This window comes from Mus musculus, chromosome 2 (assembly GCF_000001635.26).
Source record: "Mus musculus strain C57BL/6J chromosome 2, GRCm38.p6 C57BL/6J".
In the NCBI taxonomy this organism is placed as follows: Eukaryota; Metazoa; Chordata; class Mammalia; order Rodentia; family Muridae; genus Mus; species Mus musculus.
In genome coordinates, this window is record NC_000068.7 from 24,384,268 (window position 1) to 24,402,861 (window position 18,594).

General features: G+C 48.0%; 1 protein-coding gene across 13 annotated transcripts in view; it reads left to right on the top strand.

Moving 5' to 3' along the window:
* Psd4 (pleckstrin and Sec7 domain containing 4) overlaps positions 1–18,594 on the top strand; it is a 42,313-nt gene that overhangs the window by 16,710 nt on the left and 7,009 nt on the right. For 3 of the 13 annotated variants that reach the window (XR_003951948.1, XR_003951947.1, XM_030249383.1), the window contains exons 3-12: positions 2,366–2,442; positions 9,755–10,773; positions 12,038–12,166; positions 12,410–12,518; positions 12,944–13,298; positions 16,154–16,333; positions 16,747–16,827; positions 16,954–17,066; positions 17,257–17,315; positions 17,465–17,554. Coding sequence is in view for 10 of the 13 variants with exons in the window: in XM_030249383.1 (XP_030105243.1) it covers positions 9,859–10,773; positions 12,038–12,166; positions 12,410–12,518; positions 12,944–13,298; positions 16,154–16,333; positions 16,747–16,827; positions 16,954–17,066; positions 17,257–17,315; positions 17,465–17,554 (2,031 nt within the window). In the remaining 3 variants the exon portion in view is untranslated. The other 10 variants (XM_006497835.4, NM_001355231.1, XM_030249382.1 and 7 more) reach the window with 9 other exon arrangements.

Genomic DNA, 18,594 nt, shown 5'->3' on the forward strand with positions numbered 1-18,594 from the left:
CTCCATCCCAAAGCCACCTAACTGGGGTTTTGCTCTTAGGTAGCCCCTGATGGTAGTAGTAGATAAATGATAGTAAAAATAAATGCATAATCTTTGGCCTTCAACTCCCAACTTAAAATGCACCTTGTGCACTTGTGTACCTTGTTCATTCTGGTGGGCCCTGCCTCTCCTGTCCCTGCACTTCTCCCAGTGCCAGACCCACTGACTGTTTCCTGGACATTAGACATTTCCCATTCCAGATAAGGAATTGCACCTGCAGCCTACACTGCTCTTCCCTATTGGTCCCATTCCACTTGGATAGAATCTATCTCTGAGTAGGTTGTGTCCCTGACCTCAGGCAGTAATGAGGTCACCTGGCTCCCTCCCTGGTTTCTCCCCACCCCTTCCTCCCAGCAGTCTAGGCATTTTATGAGCAGATGCTGGCTAACCAGTGCCTGCTTATTTTCTGTCTCTAGATTGGCAACTCTCTGTGAACAGGCAACATGTTTTATTCCTGGCTGAGCAGCAGCTTCTAGTGTAGGGACAGGAACACAGAAGACACCGGCTGGAGTGCTTCATACCAGAGGCAAGGCTAGAGACTGAGAAGAGGTTTGCTTCTTTCTGTGTGATACATTTCAGTTTCAGGTTTAGCCAGCTGTGTGGAGAGTTGTAAAATCCTGAATACAGGAAGTACTGCAGCTTGGAGGAGAGAATCGGCCAGGATGTGCTGAATTGGAGGTATTTGTGAGATTAAGCTGTGCACATCGCTTGCTAGTCTTACAAGACTAGGTGGTTTGAGCGTGCCAGGGCCAGCAAGGTCTCATGTGATGTATCAAATACTTAAAAGTTACCTGTAGCTGGCTGACGTCATGTTAATTGTGTCTTGTTTCACTTTCATTCCCTAAGTCCTACCTTAGCAGCAGCCTTCGGGTCCAGGTCTGAGGCAGGCTCCTCATCCTCTTGCAGCAGAGCCCCTGCCTAGCTCCACCTCTCTTTCTCTTCCCCACCCTAACCCTGCGTCACAAGCTGGAGGGGGGAGGGGTGACTTGAGAATGACTCTAAGCCCTACCTTCTACCCCACCCTCTGCTATCAGCATGCTAACCAACCTAAACCTAGTCCTGGGCTGAATTGAGCTGCAATGGGCCTGGGGGCAAAGCAGGCCCAGAACAGAGAATCCTTAAGGCTCTCCACACCCAGAGGCATTCATGAGTCCAGGTAAGTCCATCGCTACGGACTCCTTCCATCTGTGAAAGACCCACAGCTGGAGGAGGCCTGAGCTACAGTTAGGCCCTCTCACTGTAGGCCACACCACACGCAGAAGGCCCGTGATGGAGGCCTTGACAGCACCACTGTTGTGGGCAGGCCCGGAAAGGGAGCCCAGGGAAGGTAGTGAGTATGTGAGAGCTAGAGCTGAGCTGGGCTGGGGTGGGGTCCTGGGAGCTGCAACTGAAGATATGGATGGTTTACTCTGAGTGTGGCTGTCACTGGCCTCTGTATCTTACTCCTAAGCACTGTAGCCCGTCCCCGGGACTTGTGTCTAGAACTGTTGGCTACAGACATTGATCAGTTCATGTGTTTGGACGGCTTGGCTTGGATCCAGCCTTGCAACTTCCCATGTGTGCAACCTGAAGCAGCAGCGGGATCTGTACAATGACTGAAGCAGTCGCGCTTTATGAGGTCAGACTGAGAACTGGCTAAGGAGCTTTTGAGGGGAACCTTTGGTAACTTAATATGCCAGGTGTCATCATCATAACCATATAAAAATGGAAATGTCCGCCGGGCAGTGGTGTGGCGCACGCCTTTAATCCCAGCAGCACTTGGGAGGCAGAGGCAGGCAGATTTCTGATTTCAAGGACAGCCAGGGCTACAGAGAGAAACCCTGTCTCGAAACAAACAAACAAACAAACAACAACAACAAAAAATTGAAATGTCCTATGTGAAAAAAATGCTTGAGTTGAGGCCCTCTGTCTCCCATTGCTAACCCTCGGGGTGGGGGGTGGGGGTGGGGGACCACAGAACTAAGCAGAGGCAGAACCTGGGGTAAAACCTCAGGAAGGAAGGAAGGGGGGCCGTTCACAGCCCAGGCCTCCCAGTCTTCCCCTTTCTTTCAGGCCCTGGTGTTGTGGGGAGGCTAATCTGTGGCAGGTTCTTTCTGAGGAGGTGTTCCAGAGCAGTGGCTTTCAAGGAGCAGACACATAGATAGGGTTTGGGGGCCCTGGAAGATGCTGGAGCCGGAAGTGGAGGCCCTTGTCTTGTGGGCAGGAAGTATGAGGTACTGAGCGAGCTACTTACACTGAGGGCTAGGGAGCCCTGGGGAGCGGGAGGGGTATGTGTCATGGTGGTGAGGGGAACGGAAGTCGGAAGCTTTAGTCGCTGCATTTGCAGGCGGGCAAGTACGCAGCAGTTAAGTTCCTGGGGAAGGGGGATCGGATCGAATCGGATCGGATCCGGAGAGCCTGAAGGTAAGCTAGGTGGGCTTACAGGGCGACGGGGGTGAGGCTTGGGGAATCTGGTTAGGGGACCATAAAATAAAGTTTTCTGTGTGCCCTGATGGCCAGGGCTAAAGACAGGGACACCACATGGAGTGAAGTTTCTGAGCTTGATCGCTGCTTGGGTACCTGCCGTGATCCTAACTCACTGGTCCCTTGCCATCCTGCGCCTTTCCTCCACGCTGTCTATCTTATATCTAACTCTATCTGGCTCTTCTTTAATGCCTGCTTTCCCCCACCCCTACCCCCTTTCACCAGGACCTCTAGAAATCTGTGAGGTATAAGGTAAAATGTGAAGGGGCAAGGCAACCTGCCTGAAGGCCTCATGACTGTTGTGGTTCAGGTTTCAGCTTGCCCTGACCATAGACCCTGAAGACTTGAGTCCCAGGAGGGTGCTGGAGCAGCACTGGGTGTGGCCACTGCTGAAATGGAGTCAGGGCTGCAGGCCATAAGGTGCTCTCTGCTCCACGCTGTACTAAGGCCCCATCCAAAAGACTAGAGTTAGAAGCAGGAGACATCCTCCAACTTGTTTAGCCGTTGAGTTAGGTCTGTTTTCCTGATTGTAAGAGGAACCATGTCTCTCCCAAAAGTGTCCCTCTATGAGACACTGTAAGCTCTATTGTCCCTCGGAACTGGTCCTCAGTTCCTGCTTTCATCTTTCAGGGCCTAAAATTCCATAGTTAAGAGTCATTCTTCTACTAAAGGGGCTGAGAAAGTTGACCCATCAGGACCAGAACTCTTAGACTTAGCCTATCTTGAAAAAAATGGCTCCAAGTAGGCATGTCCCCCAGTCCTCTAGGACGGTGGAGCCTCATAGCACCCCCTCCAGCTATCGATCTATTGGAACCACTGATCTAGAGATCATTGCTCAGATGCTGGGGTAAGAGGACCAAGGAAGGTGAAGGGAGGCCTGAGCTTTTAGGGGTCCTCTGCCTTCACAGCTTTGCCACAGCTGTACCTGAGCTTTGATTTAGGTCAGCTCATTCTTCCCATCCCTTGTCACTCTTTGCTCTCTTTTTAAGCTTCAGCTGGTTTCACCATGACCTATGGGGACTCCTTACCCCCTGACATTTGCATGAGGGCTCTCTTGGGAGCAGGAGGTAGGGCCTCCCCTATTCAGTTCTCACAGTGCTCTGGGCCCAAGTTCAGGTCCTGTCCTTCCATTCCAAGAAACTCCATTTGTTGTGGCTCCTTCCCCTGGGGACACTGTTGCTGCATAGGCTACACAGGGACAAAACAGCTCACCTCCCATACTCCTGGAAGGGTTCTTATGGGCTAAAAGGAAGGAAGCAGGCTGCCTTGCTGAATCTGGAAGCTTAAACTGGAGCGTGTGTAGTGTGTGGGATGTTCCAGACAGAGGGCTGAGAGCTGTTTCCTCCAACAGGCCAAGAGCTGACAGACAGTATGTGGATTTGGATAAGCCTGACAAGGAGGTAGGGGTGTGTGTGTGTGTGTGTGTGTGTGTGTGTGTGTGTGTGTGTGTGACTCTGTGTGACTCTGTGTGACTCTGTGTGACTCTGTGTGACTCTTTGTGTGTTTAAGAGCATGGGTGTATTGTTTACATTTGCTTTTCTGTGTGAATGGCAGAACCACAGAATTAGGCTGAGAAGGCATCTTGAGTTAGGATGTGAATATAGTCTGTGAGCCTTTCCATCAGCATTCTTCACTGTCACCCTGATCCAGGCTGTTACCCTTCCTCCCCAGGAATAGCTTGTCTCCATATTCAGTTGCACATTCTTAAGCTAAAATACAAAGTTGGGTCTTTAAGCCAAGAGTAGAAAGCAAACTCGGGTGTCCTCTTGCTTCCTCTTCCCTGCAAGACCAAAACCAGTGCTGGGCTAGGGATGCTGCTCAGTTGGTAGTCTTTGCCTAGCATGCACAAAGCCCTGGGCTTGATCCCCAGCACCATATAAACCAGGCATGTCACAGCACCTTCTGTAATTCTGGCATTGAGGACGCAGAGGCATTAGTATCATGCGTGAGTTCAAGACCAGCTGGGACGATACATAAGAAGACCTAGTAGTGAAAAACTAAAAGAAAACCCATCCTTGATGCTCTAGGGTAGGATAAGAGGGACTGACCTCCTGGTCCCCACGTCACTCCTCTCTACCAGCTACATGTACAGCTGAGCCCTTGAAACATTCTCCCTAAAAAATGTCCTCCTGGTGAAATTACCTGAAATGGGCTGGAGAGAAAGCTTAGTGGTTAAGAGTACTAGCTGATCTTCCAGAGGTCCTGAGTTCAACTCTCAGCAGCCACATGGTAGCTAACAACCATCTGTAAATGGGATCTGATGCCCTCTTCTGGGTTAATGTGAAGTCTGAGCACTCATATACATATACACATACATACATACATACATACATACATACATACATATATACATACATACATACATGAAAAAGAAAGAAAATTACCTGAAATGCAGAACCCAAGACTGAAACAGGGGTGCTCAATGAGATGGTGCTGCTCTCTTTCCTTCCTTCCCGATCACTCCTCCCCTTGTGTGTTCTAGAATACTAAATCTTTTCCTTGGCTTGCAAAGACATTCTGCATCACCTAGAATGTGTTCTTAAACTTCCTGACCATCACAGAACTGTGAAGAAATGGAGGGCCACTTTGTTTTAGAGGCAACCGAACCCATCTTATGAGATATAGTCTTGCTGAATCCATTCCTTGCAGCTTTTGTTCAGAACCTGAGATGAGAGATTTCAAAGGAAAGCTTACTGGGTTGGTCAGATAGTTCATCCAGTTGAGGGTCTTGCCACCAAGCCCGAAGAGAAGATCTCTACCCTTGGAGTCCACATGATGAAAGGAGAGAACTGATTCCCCCAAGTTCTTCTTACACAAAATAAGCTAATCCACATGAGACATGGGTGGGGGCAATTTCACTGAACTGGGGATGTGGGAAGAAAATCCTAAGTGCATGCCTAAGGCATGCACATGCTCTGCTCTCTCGTTTCTGGCCTGCCTCTGTCTAAGAGATGGCTTTCTTCATCCAGGGGTAATCAGGCTGACCTCAGTGCTTATCCAGACAACTGCTAGGGCCGATATGACAGCATCTGAAGGACTAAACCCTTCTGATGACCACCCAACCCATCTATTCAGGGAGGAATGCTAAAACTGTAAGAAAAAAAAGGAAGGACCCGTGCTGACGTGTGAGTGGGAAATAAGAGTGCGTCTAGGGAGCCTTACACCTGGGTTGGGACCCCAGCTCTCTCACCTGTTGGCTAAGCTAAAAGACCCTGCAAGCCTCTGCAAACCTTAGCTTTCTTGCTAGAGACAGGAGAGTGCTTTTGTTTGCCTCATTCATGGGGTGCTTGATGAGTGATGAGCTCATGGCTGTACAACTGGATAAGTAGCTCATTTGCAGGGCCTGGATACTATTCTGTACCCTCTCCCATGGTGTTAGGTTGCCGAATAAAATACATAAGACCCAGTTAAATTTGAACTTTTGATAAATTAGTAGGGTGTTTCAAGCATGTCACAGATATTGGGAGTGCTGGAGTTCTGTTTTGTTTTTCACTTTGTTGAAAACATTATAGAATATTAACCCAGGCCCTTGCACATGATAGACTCCGTTATCTATGTGTCCAGCTCCCTCACATGTTTACCCACTAAATTTTACCCCACATATGTCCTGGCCTCCAGGAATTGAAGCTCACCTTTAGGCTCTAGAACCTTAGGGACCTCATAGAGAGACCTGAACATTTCAGATCAAAACCAATCTTGAATTTATTGATCCACTTGAACTAAAGGATAAATGATATGGTTCCAAGAAATTTGTGGGTGTGACTGGGGAGAACACAATCCCCCACCCGAGTCCTGAGAGACTCCATGGCCCAAAAGAAGCAAGAATTCCCCATGCTTACTTCAGGCAACAAGAGCCTTCTGAGCAAACACTGAGAGTTGAACACCGAATGTGGAATGCAGCCTGGTTGACTTTAATTATTTTAAAAGAATCTTGGCCCAGTCAAACAGCATGCCAAACCAGCAGGTTTGAGTTTTCTTAACCTCCCTCTCTGCCCCTTTCCCTCAATTTCCCTTGGCCTCCTAGAACCTTCTGTCCCTAGGTCTTTCAGATACCAGACCTCAGGGATCTGCTCCCTCCTCTTTGGTCTCTAGAAAATTAGTTTCTCTCATCCTCCCCTCCTCCATCCCACATCTTTGAAAAAGCACTGGCTTTCTTCTGGGAAGGCGAACCCAATAAAACCCAATATTCAATAGTGTCCATGGTAGCCACAAATATATTCCATTATTACTGATTTATGTAATTGTATGTATGTATGTATGTATGTATGTATGTATGTATGCATGCATGTATGCATGTATGTCTGTATGTATAAGTACCTACTTTCAAAGAGACACATGGGACTCCCTCTAGGCTTTGGTGCCCATTGCCATTTCCAAGATCACACATGTCCTGTCAAATGAATATATTGTTTTCCTGTCACTATGACAAATATTTGAGAAAAGCACATATAAAGAGAAGACTGTGTTTTGGCTCACAGGTGTAAAGGTTCTAGCCCATGGCTGGCTGACCCCACCATTTTGGTTTTGTGGCAAGGAGACATCGAATCATGGTGGAAGCATGTGGCAGAGCAAAACCTTTCAGTTCATGGCCGAATCCCTTTCATGGGCAAGCTTCCAGTGACCCCCTCCCATAGGGGACGTCTTCTAAAGTTTCTAGTGCCAAGCTGGGGACAGGTCTCTAATGCATGGACCTTCAAAGGTCTGAACTATAGCAGCTTCTGAGGTATATTTATGCCTTCCCTGAAGTAGGGCTGTCTGAGGCCTCTTACCCAGAAAGCAGTGAGGGCAGAAATCAGTACCAGCATAGGGAGTAAGGTAACCCCTCTTGCCCTTTTAACACAGATAGCAAAAGCTGTATGTTCTCCAACCATCTGGGGCTGGAGATGTGATGATAGATTGAAGGACCTGGAGAAGACTGACAGGCAAGACCAATTGCCATCAGTCTGACTCAGAGCTAAGGTTAAGTAGAGAAAATGCCGCTGCTTTTCTGAAATTTATCTTCAGGAGGGGATGAGTCCCTCTAAATAATAGAGGGACTTGAAGCCTGGTCAGGGTCCTTTCCCAGGGTGCTAAACTTTCAGAGCTTTATTATCATAGTGCAACTCCAGATTTGTAATAAAATAAGGGACATGGTATCAGAACAGAGTAAAAAGGAAAATCCCACATAGGAACTCTATTTCTTAGGGTCTTTTAAAAGGGAAATTAGAAGATGGAGAGACAGGTGTACATATTAGCCCCACTCCATTTCTCTATGATACTCACTGGCATGTCTTTTAGGTGACCTTAAATAGTATGTAGATGTCACCCAATCTCAGTGTATAAGGTGGGGATTACCATTTGTTGAGTGTCTAAGAGTAGGCCAAGCCTGGGGTGACAGTAATGGCAGCCTTCCTCTGAGGTGGGGCCTTCCACAAGTGGCCCTCAGTCAGAGCGTTGACCTTCTAGGTTCATTCATTTAGCTCTTAGTGCTGAGGAGAGGTGACTCAAAGGCCTCTGGTTATTCATTCACCCCACACGTTCTACTGCTTAGCATGGAGGAATTGAACCATCTCTATGGGTGTCAGTTAAGACCATCCCACCCACTTTACCACTTTGCCTAGGGTCTAGGAACACAGTTTTAGGTTTGAAGCCTGAGGAAGGCTCTGAAGAGGTGGTGCTAGCGGAGACCAACTGGGCTGCACCCCCTGCAACACAGGAGAAGTTCCCTCAGCAGAAAGGGATGCGAAAGTCATGCATTGAAAGGCAAGAGGTCTAAAGTCAGACCTGGGGTTCCTTTCCAGCTGTGAGTCATTAAGACTCAGGCTCTGGCTTCCTTGTCTGTGTGCACAGTCATCTTCCAGGTGCCAGAATGTGTGTTAGTGAAGAGGAGCATAGCTCCTTAGACATAGGCAGGGCTCTCATTCTTGGCTGCATGAGAGTCACCTAGAGCTGTAGATTGGGAACTCAGCTCATATGCTTGTTTGTGCTGTTCTCCACGTATGTCTGGAGTTTTCAGGCACACCTATAGTCTTTTAAGAAAGTGAGACATAAGGAGATATTTGACGAAACCAGGGTGTGTTTAGTGCTGGAAAGACATGTCATGCATTCGTATACTTACCTCTGCACTTCCTGGGGCTGGCACAAGAGGGAAACAGGGCAGGCACATCGTGAGTGTCAGTGTCCAGTAGATTAAAACAAGCCAGTCACCTCTCTTTCCAGTGAAAAAAAGGGGAGTGGGTGGGTAGGGGAGAGGGGGTGGGTGGCTATGGGGGACTTTTGGTATAGCATTGCAAATGTAAATGAGCGAAATACCTAATAAAAAATGGAAAAAAAAAAAAAAAACAAGCCAGTCACTAAGAGGAATCGGGGCCATTTTGGCAGCCATGTAAGCTTACATTTCACACAGATGGTGGACACTCGTGCTTCTCAGCAACATTCCTACATTTCCTTGGCTGCATCAGATGAGGGCCCACCTCCACCAGCAGAGGGGATGATGTACCAGAAAGTTTCTTTGCATTGGAAGCAATGCAAGAAAGTACACGTGGCTATTACTTTCTGGTCTCCCCCACTCTGGAAGTCAAGATTCTCCACTTCATGAAACAAGCACTATGCTCCTTGGTGTGGCAGAGGGCTGGAGCTTGCCTTTCACAAGGCTGAGTGAGCAGGGAACACTTGTAGGGCTTCTGCCTTACATTGCACCACTGTGCATAGCACATAAGGAAGCAGCTTTATGAGCTGGCCTTGTGAATGGTGCAGGCCCACAAATAGGACCCATACTCTGAACAAGCAGGCAGGCTGTGGCCTTGTTCTCTTGGTACCTGGTGCTCCTATGAGCGCCTTCCTTTCTCTTTGTCTCTATAACCTGTGCCTGGGTCTTGCACACTCTGGCTTCATGTCTTTTTCAAGTTCTGCTGCTCCCATGGTGTCCTTAGGTGCTCTAGCTGTTCCTGCTACACCTACTTCTGTCTCTCCATTCCCTAATCCCAAGATAAAGGCCTGGTCTGACCCATGCATCCTTTTTGTCCTGAGCCACATTGTAACCCTTCAGCCAACTGATGGGTGTCTTTGGAACAAGTGCCATTCTGATGCCAGTTTGAAGTTGTGAGTTCACAGGACATGTCTGGTACACCCTTCCCCATAGCAGGACTCACAGGGTAGAAGTGTCTCTTAATAGATGCCCCAGGTGTGGATTCTGAATGTGTCTAGCACTTTGGACACAGGACTTGAATGGATTATGGTCCCTCTCAAATGCACTCACTTTGGGCATTTACAGGCTAGATATGGATTTCCACCTTGGCTTGTGCACCTACTAATTTGTGAGATGGGATTGTGAAAACAGATGCTACCAAGGGCTTCTGCTCAACCATCACTCTGTGGATGATGGGGGACCACCTCAGACCCATGGAATGTCTCAATATTTGCTTGGAAGACAACTTACAACCCTGTCCAGAAGCATATCCAAGTGAAATACATGGCCATCCAGGCCCTTCTGAACCTTGCCAGGAACATACCTGTCCGTTTGACCCCCCAGAATCTGCCAGACCTGATGCTCCTCATGGTAACTCTGGTGTGGAGTCCACTCATCTAGAAAACTGCTTGGTGCAGGTACAGGCTAGGCAGGCCTCAGCATCACTGAGGTCACTGGAGGACAACAGCTCTTTGGGGAGTCCACAGCAAAACCAGAGCTCATCCACCCAGGTGGTATTCTGGGCTGGCATCCTGCAGGCCCAGATGTGTGTCCTGGACCTGGAGGAGGAGCTGGAGAAAACAGAGGGACTCAGAGCAGAACTCAGGTGCTGCATCCCACCACCCTCTAAGGACCTCCTTGGAGATGAAGGTCTGAGCCCCAGCCGACCCGAGGAGGATGAAGACTCTGGAGATGACAGCAGTGGGCCTGAGGAGGAGAACCAGACCTGGCCAAGGGAGAAAATTCCAGGCTCCTCCCTAGAGTGGGGTGCTGAGGAGGACAGTATCTTCTTTGATAATCCCCTCTTCCTGGAGAGCCCTTGCTCAGACACCAGCACTGAAGGAGAATGCTTTTCCTGGGGGTACCCGAATTCCCACCCAGACATGAAGACCTGGCATCAGAGCCCTCAAACTCTGGACTCTCCTCTCCAAAAAGGCACAGGGCTCTGGAGGCAAGAAAATGAGCTGGATTTGGGGAGCGACACTGCTGACCATGGTGGGTGTTCCACCCCTCCATTCCCTGTGCCTTCCTATAAGATGCACCCCTGCTTGGCCTTAGGATCCACTGAAGGGGATCCCACGGTACCTCCTGATCAGGAGGGTGAGGTAAGTTAGCTGAGGAAGTCAGCTGAGGACTGTGCTGGGGACATAGCAGGAAGGGCCTTCCTCGGGAGGCACAGGACACTGTTCAGAAGGTAGAATTTTGGGGGATCTGAGCTAATAGAACAGCAGACTGACCAGTGTGTGTGTGTCTGGGGAGATGGCTCAGTGGGTAAAGTGCTTGCTGTGCCAGCTTGGGGATCTGAGTTTAGGTCCCTGGAACCCATATAAAAGCTGGGTGTGTCAATGTACACCTGAAACCCAACACTGCAGGGAAAAGAGTGGAAATAGGGATCCCAGGATCTCAATGGCCAGGCAGTCTAGCCAAAGTAGCAAGCCCTGGGTTTAGTAAGAGATACTCCATCTGAAAAAATAAGGTGGAGAGCAACAGAGGAGGTCATTACCTCTGTCTTCCATATGTTGGACATGCTCAGGTGAAAGCAACAGAGAGAAAGAGACAGAGACAGAGAGACAGAGAAATAGAGATGGAGAGACACAGGCACAGACACACATATATACTCTCTCTCACACATACACATGCATACATACTCTCACACACAGATATATATACTCTCACAGCAAAGATTGATTCATATAGACTTAAGAATAATGGGAAATTTTATCAGTACATTATTGTCATTTGGAACTCAGATGCATGTGAGCCCAGGAATCTCTCTGTCACCAGCTCCAAGTAGCTAAGACTAGATAGACTGGCTCAGAGAACAGGCATCGTCTCCCTTCATGGTGTTCCAAGGCATTCTGGGATCTTCACTCCTACCTCCTCCAGATGTCACAGAGTAACCTAACCTTTGTCACACCAGAGAGCTGTCTATTTTAGGAGTCCACTCTTTTGAGAGATTTGAACATCTTGTTTCTTTTAGCTCAGGATCCTTCATTTTCCTGCTGTGCAGGGTCGGTAGATCAGACCCTTGTCAGGACAATGGCATAGGAGCCTTGATATCAATCAGGGTTTGTCACAAGTTATGTGAGACAGGCAGGGGGGACAGTTTTCCCGGGAATACTCTGCTTTAGAGATAAGGAGAATTCAAAATGACAGAAAGCTCTAACCTTCTAATCTTTCCACTCCCAAAAAACAATGGTGGTTAAAGGACTGCCGTCCTTTGGAGATGCCTGTCTGAGGACCTCTTTCTAAGGTTCTGGGTCTTTCAAGGGAAGCCTGAGAACTCTGTTCAGGCAGGGCCAACTGAGCAACTTGTGAGAAGAGGAGTGGGAAGGAGCCCGGAATGATTTCGAAGGTCTCTTATTTCAGACTTCTTGTGAAGATGATCTTGGCCATGGCTCACCTAAAGCACCCTTTGTAGACCATGAATTGATCCAAGAATCAGATAACTTTGAATTTGACCTTAGACCTGCCACAACACATCCTGTACAGCCTTGGGTAAGTCTCTTCCCCCTGAACCTAACTTCTCAGTCTGTGAAGTACCATGAACCCATGGATTTCCAAGGCTCCTGGACTGTGGAGCTTCTTCTATCTACCATTTCTTTTCTGAACTGAGGACCCAGACTGTTGTCCATGGGCTCTGGGAGAAAGGACCCCTAGGAGGGAGGGGCTTCCATTCAGTCTCCACGTAATTCACTTCAGCTCTTTCCACTCTTCTTTGTTCATTGCTCTTGTCTCCAGGGTTCACAGACATCCCAAAGCCTTTCTGACCTGACTCAACCCATACTTGAGGACCTGCAGAGAGAAGATCCTTCCAGGTCCCAGGAAACTCTTATCTCCCAGAACAGAGGTGAGACCCAGTGTGGGGATCTGGGAAACTGAGTGGGGAGGGTCTTCAGGATTCAGAGTGGAGACAAAGGTCCTTGTTGGATTCATTGTACTGTGTTGGAGTCGGAGGTGTTTAGGATTAATTCTTCTGTGTCTTCATACATAAAATGAGCCTTCCAATGCTTATAAAATGAAGAGCTATATACAAGACACAGCATTCCCAATGCCTGGGTCTTACTGGCTCAGCAGGTCCTGAGACCTGAGCTATCTAGGGAACTGGAGTCCAGGACTCTGCCACCAGATAGACAGGGGGATATCAGTGTCTATAGCAGTACAGAACATTCTGCCTAGTGCCAGGGAGGTACCTGAGGGAAGGAGGTCTGAAGGCAGCAGGCAGCTGTTTTCCTGTCTCCAATCCTGAGCATGCTCATTTCTGCTGTTCCTCAGGTGAGAGGGATGCTGGCTGTTTCCAGGAGCCCGTGTTCTGCACTTTGGCCCCCTGGGGGAGCCAAACCTCTTTACTGGAGCCTAACTGCCCAGAATCTGAGGGTAGAGGCTCTGGCCCCCAGCCCAGCCCAGTGTCTTCCCAGGATAGCAGCCCACGGGTTCTGCTGCACAGCCCCAAGTGGCCACAAGATGCCTCACACCTTCTCCAGAAGGATAGATCAGAGTTGAGCTCCCTAAAGGAAGAGGAGACAGAGGAGGTCCCAAGCCTGAGGCAGGAGGCAGAATGTGAAGATACATCCAGAAGTGAAGATGCTTCAGCCAACCAGCACCATGTTCACTTGGCTTCTGCAGAAGGGTGAGTCTCAATACAACTGGCTCCTTGGCTTATAGTTGTGTTGTGATAAGAATACCCTGCTTTGGGTAGAGCATGAGAAATGGACATCGAATTTAATGTGCCAATGCTTATTTCATAGATAGATAGATAGATAGATAGATAGATAGATAGATAGATGTGTGTGTATGTGTGTGTATAATATATACACACATATATGTGTATATATTATACACACATATATAATATGTATATATATATATATATGTACACACATATATATATATATATATATATATAGTTTCAAAAGGCTCGAATGTTTAAAAACAAAAAGAGCAGAGAGTTACAGAGAGTCAAGACTTAACTTTACAGAAGCAGAATCATCAATTTCCCCAGCTAGACACCAGGAGAGGAAGACCAGAAGAAGTTTGGGGGCTGACTGGAGCCCTGTGAAGCTTAGAAGACTGTACATAGATGCTAGTAAGTAGAGATCACAGATTGTTTTTGAACTTGAAGTCAATGGGAGAAATTCACTGAAGTGCTAGGCCTGGTTGCTGCCTGGAATCTCAGCAGGAGGAGACTTGACTGGGACAGGGATACTGTATCTTGGAGCCCATAACCAGGAACTGTGGTAATCTCAGAACTTTAGTCATAGGTAGGAACAGGTCCATAACAAAACCTTCTGAGGTGACTACCTGCCCCAGTCCAGTATACTACCTCAAGGCTTTCAGCCCTTCTGACTCTCAATGGAGAAAGGGTTTCTCTTCTGGGTGGCTAAATCAGAGTCATATTAAAGAGACTAACTGGAGCCAGTTGGGGTTAGACCATGGACCTAATAGTGGCAACTACAGGGTGAACCTTGTTCCCATTTTCAGGATCCTTGGGTGGTGGCAACAGAACGTTAGTTGGTGTCACAAATCCAAGAGCCATCTTCTTCATAAATCTGGAAACTTAGCTGTCCAGGAGCTCTCAGAGGCTAGGAACCCATAGAAGACTTGGAATCTGAAAGGGAGGTTCATTGTACCAAAGATGAAAGCAAACCCAATCCCAGGCCAGAGCAAGTCAATTCACCTAAAACGGCAAGCTCTTCAGAGAAAATGAAGGAAAAACCAGGTCTAACTTGGACTTTCCCAGGGTAAATGATGGCAGGTGTGGTTTAAGTAAAACATTTAAATTATACTTAACAGTATGCACAAATTCTGATTTCCTTGGCCTCACTCATTTATACCTGGCTTTTCATAATAAGTGCATGAAGTCCTTTTTTAAAATATAGCTTTATGGAGCTACAACACATATAGCATATGATTCACTCATTAACCGTATACAGTTCCCCAACAGGCTGGACATAGTTTTAACAGCAACACTATCAACTGAGTCAGTTGTTAAATCAGATTTTAGAGCTCCCTTTATTGGCATATTGAGATCCTCTTTAAATGTGATGAGTGCCTGTTTTGTTTTTGGTTTTTTTATCTCTCCATCATTGGACTCGCCCTTCCCCATCACCATTTCCCTGGTGATTTCTACAGACTGCTAGCACTGCCTTCGTGGGCCTCATGAATCCTAGCATTTTGAACTTCACTTTTCAGTGACTGTTGTATTTTTGTCCCATTGAGGGATGAGAGGTGGAGGAGGCTTAGGAAACGGGGAGTTACCAGTGGTGATGCACTGACCTACTGGCCCACTTGTTAGTGTGAAGGAGGCTGTTGGGTGAACTCCAATAGTTAGCCATTTCTCGGTGACTGTTTCTCAAGTTAGCCTACCTGACCTACACCTATTCAAGCTGGTAATTTAGGTAACAGATATCTGGCATTGGTTGTAAGGTTTCAGGGGAACATGAGTCAGGTAGGGCTGGGATGGAGAATCTTACTTTTAGGTGTTCCTTGTGGTATGGCTTGCCTGGGTCACCAGCCAGTCTTATGGTGTGAGCTGTTAGGCAGAGGAAGGGGTAAATCAGAGACTTCCACCGATTCCCCTAGTTTTTGCCATTCCCCTAGTTAAAGCCAGCCTGGCTCCCTGTTCTCAACCTAGTCCTCACACCTTGCATCTTATGTGACTCTAAGAGTTAGGTTTGGGGCTGAGGCTGGGGAAGAGAGACATATGGATAATTGCAGATGAGGGAAATAATCCTACCTGTATTAGTTAGGGTTTCTAGTCCTATGATGAAGCAACATGACCAAAGAAACTTGGGAAGGAAAGGGTTTATCTGGCTTACACTTCCACAGCACTGTTTGTCATCAAAGAAAGTCAGAACAGGAACTCAAATAGGGCAGGAACCTGGAGACAAAAGTTGATGTAGAAGCCATGATAACCAACTAGCTTCCACAGCTTTACTCCTCCTCCTTTCTTGTAGAACACAGAACCACTAGCCCAAGAATGGCACTACCCAGCCTGGGCTGGGCCCTCCCCATCAATCACTAATAAAGAAAATATCTTACAACTGGTTCTTATGGAGGCATTTTTCTCAAGTAAGGTTCCCTCCTTTCAGATGACTTGTGTTAAGCAGACATAAAACTAGCCAGCATATTACCTCATCATGGGTGGGCAGCACAGCACTGAAGGCCTCAAAGACTCTCCCTGCCACTCCAGATGAGATAGCTTGAAGAATCTTTGTGGGTACCTAGGGAAATGTGGCACCAGCTTGGCTCCACTCCTGTGGCTCTTGTTTCTCTAACTCTTCTCTGAGATCTCCTGGTCCTAGCCTAGGCCGGGCCAGGCTGGCTTTGAACATGTATCTCCATTCTGAGGACCTGGGTTCAGCTTCTCCAGATCCCAAGAGTCATAGTTCTAACCCTGAGCTCGGCCATTTCTTCTCATGGCCTTGGAGAACACTTGATGTTCATGTGCACCACAAGTGTGAGGACACAAATGAACTTTTCTAGGCTTCCTGAGAGCCCCATGCCCCAAGCTCAATCTCCAGAGGAAGGCTGGAGGCCATCATCGTCTAGAGAGAAGTTGGCTAATGACATCAGAAATGACAAGGGAGCATGGAACCTAGCCCTGCGCCTCTATCAACTGAATGGTTTTCGGAAGTCTGAAGTAGCTGCCCACCTACGCAAGAAGTAAGGGACTTTTGAGTTTCCCATGGGTGTTCTCCACTGGCCATCCACTCTTGTCCTTCCCCTGACCAATATCCCTACTTTTCCTCCAGCCTTATTACTGCTTGTCCCCTTATCTCTGTTCTGGTTCCTCCCTAGCCCATCTCTCTACTTAGCTAGCTCTGCTTATTCTCAGTCTCCCTTGAAATAACTCTTCTCTACCCTGGCTCCTTCCCTTGCCCATCCAGATCCCACTTGGCCTATCACAGATAACCCTGAACCAAGCAGCAGGGGCAGGCAAAGCCACTGGCTGCTATCTTGGGACCTGGCACCTAGCCTGGTTATACTTTTCTTTAGCTTTTGCTACCCTGGGGCCCCTCTGTACCTACAGCTCAGCCTGGTCCCAGCAGTGTTTTAATTTCCATTGCCCTCTGCAGCAATGACTTCAGCAGGGCTGTAGCCGAGGCCTACTTGTCTTTCTTCCAGTTCGAAGGTCAGAGCCTGGACAGAGCCCTCCGGTAAGGCCTTCTGCACCTCTGAGGAGGCAGGAGTTGGGTGTGTGGGGTGGTTAGTAACAGCTGTGGGACAGTGGTCCCAAGTTCATGGAGAATGTGGCTCTGCTCAATCCTGGCCTTCTTGGGCAGTGGTTTCCTCCAGGCCCTGGTGCTCAGTGGAGAGACTCAGGAGCGGGAACGAATTCTCTACCAGTTTTCCAAACGTTTCCATTACTGCAATCCTGGAGCCTTCCCCTCAGTAGGTATGGAGGGTGGAATAGGGCTGGGGTAGGACCTGGGGTTGGCATAGAAACAGCATGTGTTTACACGGGATCCTTTGAGCAGCAGCTGCTGGGAGTCTATTGGGGCTGTGGAGAAATGGGGGTAGGGGGGTCACCCCTAGTGTGGTCCAGATTCCATTGAGCGTTGTACTTTCCTCTCTCTCTGAGGCAGATTCTGTTCACACGTTGACCTGTGCAATCATGCTCCTTAACACAGACCTACATGGGCAGGTAAGGAGTGGGGAAGCAGCTAAAGAACAGAAGTGGGGGGTCTGGAGGATGGGGGAGGGGGATGTGGCATGAGGCAGGAAGAGAGGACCAGAGACTGGAAACACGTCAGAGTGGAATGTTCAAACGGTCCCATTTCTCCACGGCCACAGAACATTGGCAAGAGCATGAGCTGTCAGGAATTTGTAACCAACTTGAATGGCCTGCAGGATGGCAGGAACTTCCCCAAAGAGCTGCTGAAGGTATGGCTTCCTCACAAGACCTGGGCCCTCTCTCTCTTCTCTGTCTGTAGCCTAGAACTCTAGTTCCAAGGGGGAAACTAGAGCTTAGACACGGCTGGGATGAAGTCTTTATGAGGACAAGTTTTGCCATTGTGTCTCTGTCTGGTAATATCAGTGGTATCTTGGGGTTTGTTGTCTGTACAAATTGATACCCTTGGACCTATAGAACCATACTCTACGCATCTGAAAATGTTTATTACATTCTCAGAAGGGTTTTATCCCGCTTTGAACTCTGACAAGTGCTACTGTCCTTGCCTTGTCCTGTCCTGGGATTGAATGCATGATACACAAAGTTCCATGTATGGAAAATCCTGATCTTGGGTTTGGGGACTTGAATGTCCCTGGTTTGAATCCTAGTCTTCAGCAGCATGTCCCTGGGTCAATTCAAGTTGTTTCTGGAGGAAATGATCACCTCACTATGTCATTATGAAGATGAAATGAAAGCTGTCACAGGCCATGCACTATGTCCAGCTGACACAAGCTCCATAAGCAGTTGGACCCCTGGTTCTTTTTATCTACTTGGTGGTCATCTACTGGATGCTTCCTCTACTCCACATACCTGCCAGAAACACCAAGTGCTCCAAAAGCAAGCAAGATGTATCCATAATAATGCATCTGTGACGTGACCGCAAAATTCTAACCCAGCATCCATCCATTCATTTATCAAATATTTATTGTGGGTGTGTCCTTCAGCCATGATCCTTTGTCAGAAAACCCCTGGACAGACAGTATGTGGGTAATTCATGCGCCTTCTCAAAGGACTAGTTTAGAATGTACTGGGCTTCTGCAGAGCAGGACCTTGGCCTCTTTGCTATCTTTATGTCTCCAGTATCCAGCACAGGGATGGATGGGTGGAGAAGTGGAGAAATGGATCATGAATGCTTGCCTGGTTTTGGAGAAGAACATCTATGATGGGGTAGAGGAAAAAGGTGGTACATTTGCCCATAGATGTGTACCAACCACATGAGTGACCAGACCACCTGCTGATCTATATGCTTCTT